This window comes from Coregonus clupeaformis, chromosome 19, assembly GCF_020615455.1.
Source record: "Coregonus clupeaformis isolate EN_2021a chromosome 19, ASM2061545v1, whole genome shotgun sequence".
In the NCBI taxonomy this organism is placed as follows: Eukaryota; Metazoa; Chordata; class Actinopteri; order Salmoniformes; family Salmonidae; genus Coregonus; species Coregonus clupeaformis.
In genome coordinates, this window is record NC_059210.1 from 30,500,937 (window position 1) to 30,516,398 (window position 15,462).

General features: G+C 42.2%; 1 protein-coding gene across 1 annotated transcript; it reads left to right on the forward strand.

The window, feature by feature from the left end:
* The first annotated feature begins 7,562 nt into the window (after positions 1-7,562).
* On the forward strand, positions 7,563-9,234 carry LOC121531398 (uncharacterized protein C11orf96 homolog). Its single transcript, XM_041836637.1, has one exon. The coding sequence runs from the start codon at positions 7,953-7,955 to the stop codon at positions 8,334-8,336; it is 384 nt and encodes a 127-aa protein (XP_041692571.1). The 5' UTR covers positions 7,563-7,952; the 3' UTR covers positions 8,337-9,234.
* The last annotated feature ends 6,228 nt before the right edge of the window (positions 9,235-15,462 follow it).

Sequence of the window (15,462 nt, forward strand, 5' to 3'; positions counted from 1 at the left end):
CCGCACCTGCATCCCATCAGCAATCTGCACACCTGGTCCTGATCATCACCCTTCTTAGGCTCTGGCCTAACATCCATTCCCTGCCGGATCGTTAGCCATGAACAGTATGTTTATCAGCGGATCAGTCTTAGAGCTTAGAGCATTAGTTTTGTTGTTTTGCACCTTGTTTGCTTGTTGTATGCTTACCTCCGTTTTGTTCTCCCTGCAGTCACTCGTCCGGAACCTTCACCCAACCTCTGCCTGATGGTCGGCGGCTGCCGAGCCCTCATTGGACCAACTACTGCACCCTCAACAACTCATCCACGCCGCCCGCTCTGTTCCCTGGATTATTCAGCAGCACTCGTGGATCAGTTAAATAAACACTCACCTTTGACACCACTTACCTTGTCCTGGTCTGCTTCTGGGTTCTGGCTTAGTAAATCGTGACACAGACAAGGATATGGAAGGATATGAGTACAGTGGAGGTAAACCTAAGCGTTGGATAACAATGAAAGAGATAGCATCACTAGAGGCACCAATTGAGCCGGTCTCGGCGTGTATGGGGGGTGGAACAAAGGAGCTATTTGAGGAAGTTTGAGAATGACTTGGGGTTCTATATTGAAATTGCATAATAAGAACTAACTGGAACAGCAATAGGCAAGGCATATTGACATGGGAAAGAGGCATAAAGCAATCACAGGTGTTATTAGAGAGAGCTAAGACAACAACTGGTAATGGCGATGAAAGTTTGGGCTGAGGCTAAACAGATAAACAGGACAGGGTACCGTGTAAAGGAACAGTCCAGCAGGCATCAGCTGTGCAGCTGAGTGATCATAAGGTCCAGTGAACAGCAATATGTGAGTCCGAGAGCAGTTCGAATTGGTGCTAAAGCACAGCGAGCAGGAAGCACGGCTGTTGTTTGTGTGTGCTAGCGGGCCGGGGCTAGCAGATGGATCTTCGTGGTCATCGCAACGGGAAGCCTGTTGAAACCACAGACGATTACGTCGGCAGACCAGTCGTGATGGATCGGCGGGGCTCCGTGTCGACTCTAGGTAGACGGTTGACAGAGAGGTAGATAGCCGGGAGATGTGCCTGACTCGAGGCTAGCTCCAGGCTGATTAGCCAACAACAACATTCATTTGGTTGCAGCTAGCTAGTTGCGATGATCAGGTGTTAAAGGTCCAGTGATTTAGTGATTCCGACAGAAAATCCGATATGTTCTGGGTCGATAACGCGCTGTGCAGACTGGCCGATAATAGTCCAGGCTAGAGCTGGCTGGTAGGTAGTGCAGGCCACGGACAATGGTGAAAAACCGCTAACGGTGGCTAATAGCAAGTAGCTAGTTAGTTGGCTACTCCCGTCCGGTAGACAAAGAGGTAGATAGCCGGGATATGGGCCTGGCTCAAGGCTAACTGGTGCTTGCTTCGGGGGCAGTGGTGATTAGCCTACAGCAACATCCATTCGGTTGCAGCTAGCTAGTTGGGATACGGTGTTAGGGTCCAGTGATTCAGTTATTCCGGCAGAAAATCTGATGTTCTGGGTGAAAACCGCTAACGGTGGCTAATAGCAAGTAGCTAGTTAGCTGGCTAGCTAGTTTCAACTGGAGATTCTAGATAAAGGTGAGTAAATAATAGAATCCGTTCCACATTGAGTGAGGCGGGTTGCAGGAAAGTATATTTAGTGGAAGGTTGAAAAGTGTGATAGGGAAATATGCACGAAAAATAAAAATAAAAAACAGGCTATTTACACGGACACACAACAAAGAACACGACCGCACTGCTACGCCATCTTGGAACTATCTCCAAGGGAAGGGGTGGTGGGGTTGGAAAGTAATAATATATATTTTTAAAGGATATATATATACATATATATATATATACATATATATATATATATATATACATATATATATATATATATATATATATATATATATATATATATATATATATTTGCGAGAAGAAAAAAAACATGGGGCATTGGAAGTGATGCAGACAATTACATTGATGAAAGTTACAATCTATCTGCAATATTAAAGCTGATCTACCCCCCACAAAAAAAAATAAGAGCAACTGCCCCTAAAAAACAACTTCTCATTTAGAAAACAGCCTTTGTGGCATTGATATGAGTCAGAAACATTGATTCGAGTCTAAATTCACCAAAAAGTGTAAATTTTGGTCATTCATTTACATTTACATTTACGTCATTTAGCAGACGCTCTTATCCAGAGCGACTTACAAATTGGTGCATTCACCTTATAGCCAGTGGGATAACCACTTTACATTGTGTTTTTATTTTATTTTTTTATTTTTTTGGGGGGGGGTTGGTTGGGGTAAGGGAGGAGTAGAAGGATTACTTGATCCTATCCCAGGTATTCCTTAAAGAGGTGGGGGTTTCAAATGTCTCCGGAAGGTGGTGAGTGACTCCGCTGTCCTGGCGTCGTGAGGGAGCTTGTTCCACCATTGGGGTGCCAGAGCAGCGAACAGTTTTGACTGGGCTGAGCGGGAACTATGCTTCCGCAGAGGAAGGGAGCCAGCAGGCCAGAGGTGGATGAACGCAATGCCCTCGTTTGGGTGTAGGGACTGATCAGAGCCTGAAGGTACGGAGGTGCCGTTCCCCTCACAGCTCCATAGGCAAGCACCATGGTCTTGTAACAGATGCGAGCTTCAACTGGAAGCCAGTGTAGTGTGCGGAGGAGGGGGGTGACGTGAGAGAACTTGGGAAGGTTGAACACCAGACGGGCTGCGGCATTCTGGATGAGTTGTAGGGGTTTAATGGCACAGGCAGGGAGCCCAGCCAACAGCGAGTTGCAGTAATCCAGACGGGAGATGACAAGTGCCTGGATTAGGACCTGTGCCGCTTCCTGTGTAAGGCAGGGTCGTACTCTCCGAATGTTGTAGAGCATGAACCTACAGGATCGGGTCACCGATCAGTCTCGTCCAAAACTGTGTTTTGTGAGACTTGTGGTCGTGACTGCATCACAACGTAAATGAAGGTTGGGTTTGTTTAAATTCTGCCCACATGCCCACAGGTAATCATCAATTCGGAGTGCAGCTGCACACGACCCAATTGTAATGCCCATGGTACATTTCGGTTGACTTTGGATATGGCTAGTTAGGGACCGTCGGTAAATTACACTATGTACATGGGACAATATATGTTACAATTCCAATAGCTCCAAATTGACTTAAAAGCCTTAAACCAACTATAAATGGTATGCAAATATACAAATATTTAAAGGATTTAATGAGAAAACTAAAAGGTGTGCAACATGAAAACATTGTCTAATTTATATTGTGTAATTTATTGACGGCCCCTAACTAGCCCCGGAGATAGGCTATCCAAAGTCAAACCAACTTTGCCGCGGTCGCACACCAGCCGGCTGAACCTAATTGGCTAAATAATTTGTGTAACTCTTCCCACCTGCGAACACACACAAGAGACACCCACATCAAAACACACCCCAAAACCAACTCACGTTTGAATTCAGTCATGGCCGCTAGCATTTCTTAATAAACCAAATTTAAAATGAGGCCAAATCAGGAAGTGCAGTCGCCCTTTAATGCCACTGTTTATCTTTGTTTGTTAGCATGCATATAAGCACAGCTGACTAGCTACATGTTTTTTCCCCGAACAGTTTAGAAGAGTATCAGCTCATGTACACTACCGTTCAAAAGTTTGGGGTCACTTAGAAATGTCCTTGTTTCCGAAAGAAAAGCAATTTTTTTGTCCATTAAAATAACATCAAATTGATCAGAAATACAGTGTAGACATTGTTAATGTTGTAAATGGCTATTGTAGCTGGAAACGGCTGATTTTTAATGGCCCATTATCAGCAACCATCAGTCCTGTGTTCCAATGGCACGTTGTGTTTAAAAGGCTAATTGATCATTAGAAAACCCTTTTGCAATTATGTTAGCACAGCTGAAAACTGTTGTGCTGATTAAAGAAGCAATAAAACTGGCATTATTGAGGCTAGTTGAGTATCTGGAGCATCAAAAAAAAAAATATTTGTCACATACACGTGTTTAGCAGATGTTAGAGCGGGTGTAGCGAAATGCTTGTGCTTCTAGCTCCGACAGTGCAGTAATATCTAACAAGTCATGTCTAAAAATGTCACAACATATACCCAATACGCACAAAACTAGAAAGGAATGGGATTTAAGAATATATACATACATGGACAAGCAATGACAGAGCAGCATGGACTAAGATACAGTGGAATGTTATAGAATACAATGCAGTATATACATATGAGATGAGTAATGCAAGATATGTAAACATTATTAAAGTGACTAGTGTTCCATTTCTTAAAGTGGCCAGTGATTTCAATAGGCAGCAGCAGCCTCTAATATGCTAGTGCTGGCTATTTAACAGTCTGATGGCCTTGAGATAGAAGCAGTTTTTCATTCTCTCGGTCCCAGCTTTGATGCACCTGTACTGACCTCGCCTTCTGGATGATAGCGGGGTGAACAGGCAGTGGCTCGGGTGGTTGATGTCCTTGATGATCTTTTTGGCCTTCCTGTGACATCGGGTGCTGTATGTGTCTTGGAGGGCAGTAGTTTGCCCCCGGTAATGCGTTCGGCAGACCGCACCACCCTCTGGAGAGCCCTGCGGTTGTGGGCGGTGCAGTTGCCGTACCAGGTGGTGATACAGCCCGACAGGATGCTCTCAATTGTGCATCTGTAAAAGTTTGTGAGGGTTTTAGGTGCTAAGACGAATTTCTTCAGCCTCCTGAGGTTGAAGAGGCTCTGTTGTGGGTGGACCATTTCAGTTTGTCGGTGATGTGTACGCCAAGGAACTTGAAGCTTTCCACCTTCTCGATGTGGATAGGGGGGTGCACCCTCTGCTGTTACCTGAAGTCCACAATCATCTCCTTTGTTTTGTTGATGTTGAGTGAAAGGTTATTTTCCTTGCACCATACTCCCAGAGCCCTCACCTCCTCCCTGTAGGCGGTCTCGTCATTGTTGGTAATCAAGCCTACTACTGTTGTGTCGTCTGCAAACTTGATGATTGAGTTGGAGGCATGCTTGGCCACGCAGTCATGGGTGAACAGGGAGTACAGGAGGGGGCTGAGCACGCACCCTTGTGGGGCCCCAGTGTTGAGGATCAGCGAAGTGGAGATGTTGTTTCCTACCTTCACCACCTGGGGGCGGCCCGTCAGGAAGTCTAGGACCCAGTTGCACAGGGCGGGGTTCAGACCCAGGGTCTCGAGCTTAATGATGAGCTTGGAGGGTACTATGGTGTTGAATGCTGAGCTATAGTCAATGAACAGCATTCTTACATAGGCATTCCTCTTGTCCGGATGGGATAGGGCAGTGTGCAGTGTGACAGCGATTGCATCGTCTGTGGATCTATTGGGGCGGTAAACAAATTGAAGTGGGTCTAGGGTGACAGGTAAGGTAGAGGTGATATGATCCTTGACTCTCAAAGCACTTCATGATGACAGAGGTGAGTGCTACAGGGCGATAGTCATTTAGTTCAGTTACCTTTGCTTTCTTGGGTACAGGAACAATGGTGGCCATCTCGAAGCATGTGGGAACAGCAGACTGGGAAAGGGAGAGATTGAATGTGTCCATAAACACACCAGCCAGCTGGTCTGCGCATGCTCTGAGGACACGGCTAGGGATGCCGTCTGGGCCGGCAGCTTTGCGGGAGTTATCATGCTTAAATGTCTTAATCACGTCGACCATGGAGAAGGAGAGGCCACAGTCCTTGGTAGTGGGCCTCGTCAGTGGCACTGTGTTATCCTCAAAGCGGGCAAAGAAGGTGTTTAGCTTGTCTGGAAGCGAGACGTCGGTGTCGGCGACGTGGCTGGTTTTCCTTTTGTAGTCCGTGATTGTCTGTAGACCCTGCCACATACGTCTCGTGTCTGAGCCGTTGAATTGTGGGTTCGATTACAGGCTCAAAATGGCCAGAAACTAATAACTTTCTTCTGAAACTCGTCAGTCTATTCTTGTTCTGAGAAATGAAGGCTATCCATACAAGAAATTGCCAAGAAACTGAAGATCTTGTACAACGCTGTGTACTACTCCCTTCACAGAACAGCGCAAACTGGCTCTAACCAGAATAGAAAGAGGAGTGGGAGGCCCCTGTGCACAACTGAGCAAGAGGACAAATACATTAGTGTCTAGTTTGAGAAAGACACCTCACAGGTCCTCAACTGGCAGCTTCATTAAATAGTACCCGCAAAACACCAGTCTCAATGTCAACAGTGAAGAGGCAACTCCGGGATGCTGACCTTCTAGGCAGAGTTGCAAAGAAAAAGACATATCTCAGACTGGACAATAAAAAGAAAAGATTAAGATGGGCAAAAGAACACAGACACTGGACAGAGGAAGATTGGAAAAAAGTTTTACGGACAGACGAATCGAAGTTTGAGGTGTTCGGATCACAAAAGAAGAACATTTGTGAGACGCAGACCAAATGAAAAGATGCTGGAGGAGTGCTTGATGCCATCTGTCAAGCATGGTGGAGGCAATGTGATGGTCTAGGGGTGCTTTGGTGGTGGTAAAGTGGGAGATTTGTACAGGGTAAAAGGGATCTTGCAACACCATGCCATACCCTGTGGACGGCGCATGATTGGAGCCAATTTTCTCCTACAACAGGACAATGACCCAAAGCACAGCTCCAAACTATGCAAGAACTATTTAGGGAAGAAGCAGTCAGCTGGTATTCTGTCTATAATGGAGTGGCCAGCACAGTCACCGGATCTCAACCCTATTGAGCTGTTGTGGGAGCAGCTTGACCGTATGGTACGTAAGAAGTGCCAATCCAACTTGTGGGAGGTGCTTCAGGAAGCATGGGGTGAATCTCACACACACACACACACACGTTGCCAAAGCAAGTGAAATGGATAAACAAAAGTGAACAGTAAATATTACACTCACAGAAGTTAAAAAATAAGAGACATTTCAAATGTCTATATACAGTGTTGGAACGATGTGCAAATAGTTAAAGTACAAAAGGGAAAATAAATAAACATAGGTTGTATTTACAATGGTGTTTGTTCTTCACTGGTTGCCCTTTTCTTGTGGCAACAGGTCACAAATCTTGCTGCTGTGATTGCACACTGTGGTATTTCACCCAATAGTTATGGGAGTTTATCAAAATTGGTTTTGTTTGTGGGTCTGTGTAATCTGAGGGAAATATGTGTCTCTAAATATGTGTCTTTAATATGGTCATACATTTGGCAGGAGGTTGGGAAGTGCAGCTCAGTTTCCACCTCATTTTGTGGGCACATAGCCTCTCTCTCTCCCACACGCACAGACCTCTTTCCCTTGCTCCTCTCTCACTTCGTGTCTGTCTATTTAGGGAGACTGACTCTGGGCAGCTGCTATGGAACCCGGAACCATGACTCAGAGGGAGGGAGGGATTTGATTTTGGGACAGAGATAACGAGGGTTTCCACTAGATAATACAGCTACAAAGATAAAGTGTAGAAATAGGCGGGGTTTATGACATTGTGGCTGTGTTAACTAGTGACGACCGAGAGGGAAGGGGGTGGAGTAGTAAAGTTGAGTGGGTAGTGAGGCGGTGCTATAAAAGCCAGTGCCGAAGCTGTCTGTGTCAGTAGCACTCGCTGACTGAGACAGATACAGTGATATAGAGAAACAACAACAAGAAGGAGGAACAGCTTACAGCACCAGTGGACATATGAAGCAATCTCCCCCTCAAACAGGCTCTGCAAGGACTCAATGATTAGAGAATTGGAAAATAGAAGCCAACACCTTATACAGCAGCTCTTTCGTACAGACACAGAGTATCATCATCCAGGACTTTGGGAGATTTTAGGAGAGTTTGGTGTGGTTGAGAGAACTTTTCTTCACTGACTTTCCTGAGAAAGAGCCTCTGACAAAAGAGGAGGCACCAACGAGGGAAAGAGAGAGAGAGAGGGAGAACTGTGGGACGCTAGGAGACGAAGGAGCAAAACAACTGCTTTTCCCACCTGCTTTCACACCCAGTGTTCCACACATGGCTGCTGTCCGTCATATGCCCATGGAGACCCAGGGCTTCCACCACATGCTGCCTGCCCACCTGCTCTCCTCGACCATGGAGGAGTTCCCCCAGCAGCTCCCCGTCCCCAAGGGGTCCGCCCGGGGCAAGAGCCGCCCCCACCGGCCCCGTGAGGCACGCTTCAAGACCCAGCCCGTCACCTTTGCCGAGATCACCGAGGTGGAGGAGGAGGGCGCCTCGCCCCTGGAAGAGGAGAGGGCGCGCCGGTCTTTCCTGCAGTCCCTGGAGAACCTTCGCCGGAGCACACAGGCGCTCCACTGTCCGACGACTGGTCATCGCATGCCCACGGCCACGGCCACACAGCAAAGCTTGGACTCTAGTGACTCGGACTCGGCCCAGTGACAGGCAGGGCCTGAGGAGAAGTGGAGAAGTGTACGCACCCTTCCTGGCACACGTCCCTTTTCCCCTCCAATTCTGCTTCACACGGGGGCCCAATGAACTCAACTGAACTGGACTGATCTCCAAGCTGCTCCTGTGTGCATAGAGACCATTCTCCTTGAAAAAATATGTTTCTACATACAAATATATATTAGCATATCAATATTTGTGGCTATGGTATGCATTTGATGCATTTTTGTAAAGAACTCTACCCAGTAATATATATCACTGGCTGGTTATATTGCTAATGCCTCTTAGAGAAGCTAAGTGTAGCACATGAGCTATGACGCAGTGTTGAATACACCACTTCAGATATATTCCTTTTCTACTGCAGACGACTTCAGGACAGGAGGGGCTTTGAACTTGAAATGCGTTAAATATGGAACGTCTTTGTCCTTTATTTTATAAAAGGATGGAAACAATGTTGTTTTTCCATGTTGTACCTGTTTTGTATTCTGCTTCAAGCAGATTCTAGAAGTGCAGACATGATTGAAAAGACAGCTCATTCAGATTTGACTGACTAAACTCTGAAAGCATCAACCGAGCACTGGACTGTGTATTAAAAGTGATTAAATGGTAACTAAAGTTAGGAGTTACTTTGCAACGCTTTGGCACCGCTCTTATTTCTGTGTTAAGCTCCACAGCTAGCGAAAGCCACTCACAAAAAATGCCTTTCCAGATGTGAAAGTATTTATTCTCTTATTTTGTTTATAACATAGCAAATCTATAAATATTATTTTGTCGTTGACTCGTTTGACCTCTAAAGTCACACTCTTGATTTCTAAGATAAATATCATTTTTACATTGTTTTACATCTACATTTGTTATGCTGCTTCATATATAATAAATATTTGCAACTATATTCACCTGTTTTCTCTTTTGCTCACATGCAAACACTTTAAGATAACTATAGAAGTTAGTTGCCAATTAGTTACACTTTGGCTTGAACGCTAGCTGAATGATTCCTATTATATCATAAGATTAACCAATCTATTACCTCATGAGAGGATAGGATAGGATATGCAATGAGTTCTGGACAATATTTCTGTCCATTTAGGGGACCCTTTTTGGCTCAGGAACAGCCCTAAAATCAAAGGTTCTGCATACCGGTAGCCTCTTTAACAGATGCATAGCTTTTTTCACGCAAATGCACATCCATAAATCATATCTTTCTGCACATATTTCTGCCACGTTCTGACATGTTGTTCTTTCTTTCTCATTGTTTTCATGAAATGAGGAGAAACAGGAGCTACAGATATGTAACCTGCTAGCACCCTGGTACTAAGCACCCAGATGAAATAAAATACAAACTGAAGACGTTAATATCTTCCAGTTACTGTGGCTGCCTCATAAACAGGCAGTACTAGTTGCGCAACTAGTGAAAATAAACCACAAGTAAAGTTCCTGGCGGTCATAGTGATCTGATTCCCCCTTCTGTCTGAACTTGGAATATTCCTGTTAGCGCAATCTGGTCTCAGAGCATTTCATATTATTCTGTACGTAAATCAGAGACACTCCATTTAGATATATTATGTTTTGTATGGTAAGTATTAATTTGTGGATGTCCAAATTCCTATAATTTGTTACGAATTTGTAAAACATACGTTACGAATTTGCAAAACGTGCTATATGTTACAATTTGCTAAATCTACAATATGTTATGAATTTGCAAAACGTACAATGTGTTGCGAATTTGCTAAACGTATGATATGTTATGGGCCACTGACCCTTAAAGGTGACAGGCAAAGATTACCCTGTTTTTCCAAACCTTTCTTTATACAACAGCTAAATGCATCATAAAATGATCTGCAATAATATTTTGGTCAGGGTAGATTTTGTATCCTTGATATAAGACTTAAAGAGGCATCGCTACCTGTGAACATCGCTACCTTTGGAATGCTTGGAAATGTCATTCCATAATTTGAAAAGGTTAAAAGTCATCTGATTTTAATGCACACTTTCACACATCTCTGAGCTCACATGCTCGATATTGTACTGTTGAGAACACAATCAGAACTCTATTTCACGTTTTACATTTGATCCAGCTATTCCAGTCAGGAAATAATTTGGTGCCAGGATTTCAAAGTAGTTTTCACTTGTGCTGCAACGTGACAGTAAGTGGTCAGTCGGATTTATGCTGCAGAATAAGACAAGACACTGTTCTCCTTCTAGCTAACTATAATAAATCACATGAAATGACACTACTGTTTACAGTGATCTTTATTTATGGACATCTCAAAGTGGTAAGAGTATTTGTACATCTATGCACATTCATGCTTGTGCACATGCATGCTCTATTACACTCCATACCAACATTGTGTGAATTGGTTGTGAGCCTGCTTGGTGACACAGCTAGTGTAATATCGTTAACAGATCCAGCACTCCAAACACAAGCCAGCTCTGAGTCCAGACAGCTGGATGCACATAAATAGTAAAATGTCCCCACCAGGCCCCCACTCACTCAAACCCCCCAAACGACGCTAGTCATTGTGTTTACCATGACCTTCAATAGGTGTCATATATATCATGCATGTTTTTCTCATTTTACCAGACAATGCAAGTCAACAAACATTTGTTTCACAGATCAGAGGGCAGGACTTGAGGAAGGGATGGATGGAGGGAGGGAGCAGGGGAGAGAAAGAAGGAGAGAAAGAAAGAGATAAATGTTTTTCTCATTGCTCGTGTTGTGGTGACAGATTGGCCACTCTAGTTCATATCTCCTTTCTTGCCCTCCTTCTCCCATAACCTACTTTTTATTCTGTTGCCGTGGAGATGGGAGCGAGTGATGAAAATGTGATGTACGAAAAACATCTCCAACCCTTCGCTTTTGGCAACACCTCCCAGGCTGATACTTAACACAGCTTTATTCCCCCTGATGCTAACTCCCTCTGACATTTTGACCATGAGGCTCAACAACATGTTCAGTTTCCTTATTGTTAATGATGTTTCACAGTTGGTGATCCTCACTGTGCTGCTGTATTGGCCACATGGATATTGAGATACACTAGTATAAATAATATTTTATCTCACCCCACGTCTCCAAGAACTGTTAAGCCTACTGTTTGTTTGAGGTGTTTGTGTTCCAATTAGAAAACATTTTGTTCTGGGCAGTATTGTGGAATCATCTGTTGTTCTGTCATTTCTTATGTAACAGTCTGTTCTGTTACATAAAGATTTCAGTTCCAGATCAGATGGAATCTCACAGGGAGAGACTGGTGGGGACAAGATTCGTGCCAATAAGGGAGTAAACAACAAGGCAACATGCACAGAACTCCTGCTTGTGTCGTGCTTATTCATATTTTTGTATTGCTTTGCCATTGAGATAAGAATCTCCAGCCCCATTTATACCTGCTAACATTTGTCCTTTGTCCTGATTGTGTCCACAGCCTGATTGTGCCCACATATTTATGACAGGTGTAGACGATCAATTGACAAGGGGGTGCAACATAGCCTATACTTCCTATCGTTGCACCATCGAGAACGTCCTGACCATTGCATTATGGCCTGATATGGGAATTGCTCCGTCCACGACCACAAGGTGAAGACGATCCAGTACATCACTGGGGCTGTGTTCCCACCCATTCAGGACATCTACAAGCCATCAGACAGCTGAACACTTGAACTGGACTGACCACCTGCACACATGCACTCACTCACGCACACCCACACACACATCACAACTGCTGCTATTTACTATTGCTAATATTACACAATTTAAACACTTGCCCCCCAATCCCCCCTTCCCTGATACACGTGTAAATATTAGACTATAAAATGTGCCTTCCTGTATTATACTTATGCTATAGTGTTTATTCTATTCTATTGAGACATTTACTTTGTTAGTATTCTTATCTTTTATTATTTCTTATTGTTGTTGCATTGTTGAGAAGGAACCTGCAAGTAAGCATTTTGTTGGACAGTGTATACCATGTGTATCCTGTACATACGAATAACACAACTTCAAACTTGAAACTAATTGGCTATGGTCTGACTGAACAAGTTAGTCATAGATTGCTAAGTCATTGACTTAACAGCAAAGAAACACTCGTAGAAGTGCAAGCTTCCTTTATATCTCATCAGCCTTGGCCAACAGCATGTTTCTTCACTGACCTGACCACTCAAGGCAATCCAACTTCAAATTGCCCATAAACTCACATACAGTAGGGGAGAGTCGGGTAACTTGAACCAAACGGGTAAGTTGAGACACCTTTGTTTCTAGGAAACCATACACAAAATTAATAATTTTACCAAATATTTAGGAAGAATCTGTGAAGGAAGAAACCACATGGAAAAAGTGGTAAGCAGATTAGGTCCAAAAAACTGATTTTCACTTAGTCAAATGCATTTATTGTGTTAGAGGTTTCATGATGCTTGTATCTAAAAGTAGATAATTTTACGATTGTTCTATACATCAGTTGGGGTCCCTATAAGCTTCAATGTGAGGTTCTAAACCTAGCATGAAAGTGCATCCTTGTAGCTGTGTGGGCTAATATAGTCCAAATGCTTGCCTTGGGGTATGTTGAGCCAATGGCCATGGGGTAAGTTGAGCCAATGGTTGAGCCAATGGCAAGTTGAGCAAACTGAAGTGTTTTCTTCCCAGGCCATTGTCACTGTGATGTGAGGTAACAACAGGGCCTGGCCTATGTTAAAAGTGTTTAAAAAGATGTTAACCTCTTAAGGGTCAGACGCTTTTTTTAAATTTTCGCCTAGATGACATACCCAAATCTAACTGCCTGTAGCTCAGGACCTGAAGCAAGGATATGCATATTCTTTTTTTTTTTTTAATTTAGGGGGGAATGGATCAGCTTAATATTGCAGATAGATTGTATCTTCTATCAATGTAATTGTCTGCATCACTTCCAATCCCCCATGTTTTTTTTATTTTTTTATATATATTTTTATATATATACTCCCCTTTATTACTTTTCAACCCCACCATCCTTTCCCTACTTGGAGTAAATTAGTGAACAACAATGCCCAGGCCTCTACTTCCGGTCTATACTTACTATCTACACCTTATGGACAGAGTTAATTTTACAATAATTCTATTATATATATATACATATATATATATATATATATATTTTTTTTTTTATATATTTTTTTTTATTTTTATTTTTTATTTTTTATTGCTCCTGAACTTCTTCTACTCTCAACCTCTCCGATCATTTTCATGATGTCCATCCGGTTTGCTTCTATATGCCATATCTTTCTAACTGTGCTCTTTCCCAAAAGCTCCCAACATACAACCTATATACTTATAATGGACACAGTATGCTTACATTATTAGCTATCTTTGTTATTATTTGTTATTAGTCCCATCCTTCAACTCTATTCAATACCTCCCATCTATCTCTTAACACCATCCATATAGGATTTCTATTTGCCATATATATTTCAACCATACTGTGATGTTTTACAAAAGTTCTGAACCTTTCTATTCTCATTGCTTCTACAGATTGTGAATTAAAAATAAACATTTTTGCTAAAAGTATTATTATATTATTGATTGATTGACTATGACTTTTCAGATCACCCAGTAATGCTATCTGCAAGGTTAGTTCCAGGTAAATATTGCAATCCTTTAGCCATTCCTGGACCTGTGTCCAAAAACAAGCTACAAATGGACAGAACCAAAACAAATGATCTAATGATTCTGTCTCTTCACAGCAAAATCTGCAGAGCTGGGAAGATTGTATCCCCCCATATAAATAACATTCTATTGGTAGCAAGAATTTTATATAATAATTTAAATTGAAAGATTCACATTTTTGAATCCGGTGTCGTTTTGCGTGTCAGTTCATAAACACTATGCCATGGGATCGGTACGTCAAAGATCTCTTCCCAACTATTTTGCAATCTATATGGGACGGCTGTCAATCCTTTGGTCCTTAAGTGAAACTGATATACTTTTTTATTTATAACAGTTTTCCTTAACCAATTATGTTCTTTAATGCAAGGCCGACAGACAAGTTCCTTACTTTCTCCCCCTTCCACTTTCCTCTTCCACTTTTGCGGTAAGGCTGCAATTATTTGGTTGTAATTTTGGGTAGAGCAGACATTTCCATATGTTTTTGTCAGCTGCATGTGCGACATAACTCCACCAGTCCTACCGATGATATCATTTACGAAGATTATACCTTTTTTAAACATTCTGTCAAAAAATAAAGGTTTTTTGTCAATTAGCATATTTGAATTTAACCACAATATTTGTTGCATTATTTGTTCTGTCGTTTCTGGAGGATTACATTGAAATTGCAACCAACTTTCTATGGCTTGTTTTAGAAATAGTGACATTTGGGAGATTATTTCCTTTTCAAATAACTGAAAGTGAGAGGTTGTAATCTGAATAAAGGGAAAAGGCCTTTCTTGAACGTTGGGTGAGACAATCTTACTAATTTGCTTGAGAACCAGTTCGGATTTAAGTATAACTTTTGTATGACTGAAGCTTTTAGTGATAGGTCTAATGCTTTAATATTTAATAATTTCTGTCCTCCGAATTCATATTAATTATATAAATATGCTCTTTTAATTTTGTCTGGCTTGCCGTTCCAAATAAAATTGAATATTTTTTCTCATATAATTTAAAAAACTGTTCGCTAGGCGTAGGCAAGACCATAAGCAAATAGGTAAACTGGGATAATACTAAAGAGTTAATCAGGGTGATTTTTCCACAAATTGACAGGTATTTTCCTTTCCATGGTAGTAAGATCTTATCTATTTTTGCTAACTTTCTATTAAAATGTATTGAAGTGAGATCATTTATTTCCTTTGGGATATGTATTCCAGTATATCCACATCACCATCAGACCATTTTATTGGTAAACTACATGGTAATGTAAAAATTGTATTTTTTAGTGATCCAATATGTAATATAGTACATTTGTCATAATTTGGTTGTAATCCAGAGAGGTTAGAAAATGTATCTAGATCCTCTATGAGGCTGTGGAGGGATTCTAGTTGTGGATTTAAAAGAAAACATGAATCATCAGCGTACAATGACACCTTTATTTTTAAGCCCTGTATTTCTAATCCTCTGATATTATTATTGGATCTGATTTTAATAGCTAACATCTCGATGGCCACAATA